At 36.9% G+C, this 4,270-nt stretch overlaps 1 protein-coding gene across 3 annotated transcripts; it reads left to right on the forward strand.

Moving 5' to 3' along the window:
• The first annotated feature begins 419 nt into the window (after positions 1-419).
• Positions 420-3,866, forward strand: LOC113076392 (zinc finger protein 239-like). Of its 3 annotated transcripts, none has more exons than XM_026249040.1 (3): positions 420-603; positions 1,980-2,394; positions 2,726-3,866. In XM_026249040.1, exons 2-3 carry the CDS (start codon positions 2,334-2,336, stop codon positions 3,529-3,531), a joined length of 867 nt encoding a protein of 288 aa, XP_026104825.1. In that variant the 5' UTR covers positions 420-603; positions 1,980-2,333; the 3' UTR covers positions 3,532-3,866. The 3 variants fall into 3 exon arrangements, with proteins under 3 accessions (XP_026104825.1, XP_026104827.1, XP_026104826.1); XM_026249042.1 differs by having other exon boundaries at positions 1,997-2,394; XM_026249041.1 differs by having other exon boundaries at positions 2,009-2,394.
• The last annotated feature ends 404 nt before the right edge of the window (positions 3,867-4,270 follow it).

The following is a 4,270-nucleotide window of genomic DNA, read 5'->3' on the forward strand; positions in this document are numbered from 1 at the left end:
AATACAAATAAAAATGTCTATGTTCTTTTGACTTATCTTTTTGTTTGTTTTTCCACTTTTTATAACCTCTTAATTTGTTTCCACGTTTCCAAACTCTCTTTTACGTTATTCAGGGCTGTTATGCTAAATGTACATTTTATTTTTGGAAATACCATGATTCTAAATCCAGGGTATGACTTCTACAATTATTTTCCCATATTTCTTTTTCATTTCATTGCTAATTGGACTGTCCAACACATCAAGATCGATCTTAGATGCGACATTCCCAGACCCCATTTTTGCCATTCAAGCCTTTACCTGGAACGTGTCCTCTTTCCCTCCAACCCGTTCTCATTAATCTTGTTACTGCTACATTTTCGTTTCTATTCATTCTCTGTATTTTTATTAGTATTACCGTTAAGTGCCACTAGGGGCGCTGTAGCTTCAGAGTGAGCTTTGTATGCAGAGAAGAGGTTAATTTCCGCAGAAGAAGCGATCTCTCGAGAGAAAGAAATATGTATGACTAAAGTGTGGTCACTAAGCAAAGTTTAAGAGAGATAAGATAAACAGAAAGAAGAAGAAAAAGACTGAAACTAATTCCTCTCTCGGTACTGAGCCAACGAGGTATGTTTTGTATGTTGTATTTGTCAAAATAGTTTTATCTGTCAGATTTCTTTCTTTAAGCTAATTATTGTTTGTTCTGTGCTTTTAGAGAAAATCTTACTGTGATTAATTGTTGATGTGAAATAAAGCTAATAGTTTCAGATTTTTTTTTTTTTAAGTTGGTACATGAATTATTAATTCATCGACTCATTCAACACAAAACCGAAAAAAGACTAATCACCGGTAATTGTCGACGGTTTTAGAGGACAGTATAAATCCCGGAGAGGCGAGCAGTTCACAGTATTTCACACATTTACACAAACATCAAACACACTTTACAGCTTGTTTAATCGACGTTTTACAGACTCGTTTCTGTTTTGTTTTCATCGGGATCATTTAACGTTACTGCTGTAGCAGCATGTGAGGAAAAAATAATTCATTTAGAGCTGAATGATTTCGACTGCTTGTGTGCTTTGTTTTGATGTTTGTAGTTGAACTGTTAGTGAATGCCCAGTAATAATAATAAAACTAAATAAATAAATATTTATCTGTGAAGGGTATTGGTGGGAATCGATCTCAAGTAGCCTATTGCTGCTACCATTTTAATTTTTACCTTTTTTTTCTCCGCTGACATCTGGATTATTTTTACTTGTAAAAATTGAAATAGGTCTGCATTGCAACTGTATTTCCAAACACATTTTGTTCCTGTAATGAGTAATGAACGTTTTTCACATTTTGAAGATTTGAAATTTCAAATCTATTCATAAATGGGAATATATGAAGTTTGACACAGGAAGCATTAAATATTGCTTTGAAAAATGTTATGATCATTGTCAGTTTATGTACAGAAAAATCAAGTTTAGGATTACTATGGTCATGTTAGGCTATGGTGTTGTAAGATAGTTTTTAGTGTCATTAGTGTTTGTTTGTTATTGTCAGTAATTTATCAATTTTTTTTTTATTTTGTCAATGTCATATTTTGATAAATAACTGTACTTCAGTAAAGCAGTTTTATATTCTTTTATATCCTCAAATCTGGTCCCAACAGCAAACACTGAGAATAAAGAGAGATGATATGAATGTCTTGTTGAATGGGTGTTGATAGAGGCTCATCAATATTAACAGAGCTGCTGAAAAGACTCTTTATTTCATGTAAATAGTTATGTTTTTCAGCTCATTTATTATGCTGATGCCTCAGATCTCCTGTAAATTGCCACTTAAAGCTCATTTCCTTGGTGTCAACAATACTTTTTTTTCTGTGTTTAGTTTTTCAACTGTTTTTCTTACCATTATTTATGTTTAAATATATATATATATATATTAACATTGTGTTGTAAAACCGATCTTGGTAAGGTGTTTTTTTTTTCATCTTCTCTCATGCTGCAATTCACCTTCAGTGAAGCTCCTCCCACAGGAATCACATCAGTGAAGCTCCTCCCACAGGAATCACATCATCAGTGAGGCTCCTCCCACAGGAATCACATCATTCATGAAGATCCTCCCACATGAATCACATCATCATTGAAGCTCCTCCCACAGGAATCACATCATCAGTGAAGCTCCTCCCACATGAATCACATAATCAGTGAAGCTCCTCCCACATGAATCACTTAATCAGTGAAGCTCCTCCCACTGTAGTTCACCAATAATTGCTGGAACATCTCATCAGTTCAGAAGAGAAGACGAGCATCAAATCACCAGAAGAGCTGAAATCTGTGAAGTCTGAGTTTATTAAAGAGGACAGAGAGAAGATGAGAGATCAAGAAGCCTCAACCCTCAGAATCAAACACACTGAAGATACTGAACAAACAGGTTGGTGTTTATTATTGATTTCTCATTTATCCGTGATTCTGAAAAACTCGATTAAATCAGATTTAGTTAAATGGTTGATTCGCAGTTTTATTTTGCAGCCATTTTAACCACATTTTTATTTCTATACAGTTTGCTTTTTATACATCAAAAGTAAACACAATTGATCTAGTAAGTAATGACTTAAGCAAAATCTGATTAGCTAGTTACTAATTTATTTCCCATAAATTATAGCAGTTATTCATAGTGATAGAGATTATTTTTCTTACAGTAACTTTGGTAACAGGGTTGATGTAAAGTTCCTGAAAACTAACCATTTTTACTTTTATTTAAGAGCTGATTGAAGAGAACCAGGAGAGTGAAGAATTGAGTGAAGTTGAGGAGAAAAATCATGTCAAAACCAGAGAAAAGCCTTTGAGTTGCTCTCAAACCAAACAGAAAGATTTAAAGAAAAGAAGAGCCAAGAAATCTTTCACCTGCACTCTGTGTTCAAAGAGTTTCACACGCAAATATAATCTTGATATTCACATGAGACTTCATACTGGAAAGAGACCATACACATGTGATCAGTGCGGGAAGAGTTTCTCTCGAAAAGAATACCTTGCATTGCACATGAACATCCACACTGGAGAGAAACCGTACACGTGTGATCAATGTGGGAAGAGTTTCACACAATCATCAAACCTTAAGAGACACATGAACAGCCACACAAGAGAGAAACTGTACTCATGTGATCAGTGCGGGCAAACATTTTTGTGGGCTCCAAACCTGAAGCAGCACCTGAGAGTTCATACACAGGAGAAGCCATATTCGTGTGATTTGTGTGGAAAGAGTTTTACATTGCTACAAAGTTTGAAACAACATCAGAAACTTCATACTGGTGTGAAAGAGTACATGTGCTTTGAGTGTGAAAAGACTTTTATTTCAGCGGCCTATTTAAAACAGCATGAGATTACTCACACTGGAGAGAAACCTTACAAGTGTTCACACTGTGACAAGAGATTCAATCAGTCAGGACACCTGAAAAGACATGAGAGGATCCACACTGGAGAGAAACCGTATCACTGCACTGCATGTGGGAAGTGTTTCAGTCGTTTATTTTCTCTACACAGTCATACAAAAACCATTCACAGTAAGTAGATCATCTTCAGATCCAGCACTTTCAGATCTGATGCTGCAATAATGCTGCAAGCAATAAAGTATCACCTGGATAAATCATTTTGCTTCATGATATAAATGTTATACTTGTAATTTTATATGAGTTTCATGTTACCGTAATTCCTCAAATAAAAACCGGGCCTCTTATAGTGGCCGGGGGCGTGGTCAACAAGGACAAATTAAGGCCGGGGGGAAATTTGTGCAGCAGAGCCAGATAACGAAGGTACACGCCCACTGCCGGAGCGTTTCTCGTTCTCGAGTCAAGAACCGGTTGCATCGGTTTTCGGATCACCAGTACACTGAACCGAGAAGCATTTCTGTCGGACGCGTCCGATTCGAGAACCGAGGAGCTGATGATACTAGCCGCATTTCCACTGTCGGGCCAGTGCGAGCCAGGGCTTAAAGCGGGCCGGGCGGGGCTCCTAGCCTCGGGCCAGTAGCACAAGGACAGAATAGCGCAGGGTTTCCACAGTGGAGCTTGAAGCACCGCTGCACGTCACTAAAACACGCCCTTTACACGCCTCTCAGAACAACGTCATGCAACCTCATTATTTCACTATCAAAGAGAAGTTATCAGAAAACTAAGAAATAAGTCACTGGAACATGCGCGATCACAAAACAACATGATAAAAGAGCGGCAGTTTGTTTGCATGCTTTGTTATATATTCAAATTCAAAAGCATCGATGTTTTAACTCTAAAATAAGTGATACATTGATCATA

The sequence above is a fragment of the Carassius auratus genome, unplaced genomic scaffold (genome assembly GCF_003368295.1).
Source record: "Carassius auratus strain Wakin unplaced genomic scaffold, ASM336829v1 scaf_tig00020309, whole genome shotgun sequence".
NCBI lineage: Eukaryota > Metazoa > Chordata > Actinopteri > Cypriniformes > Cyprinidae > Carassius > Carassius auratus.

Excerpts from the sequence above, each read along its gene's own strand:
- LOC113076392 (XM_026249040.1), top strand. The coding sequence starts at position 2,334 with ATGAGAGATCAAGAAGCCTCAACCCTCAGAATCAAACACACTGAAGAT. Across the intron at positions 2,395-2,725 it reads TGAAGATACTGAACAAACAG|AGCTGATTGAAGAGAACCAG; the intron begins GTTGGTGTTTAT and ends CTTTTATTTAAG.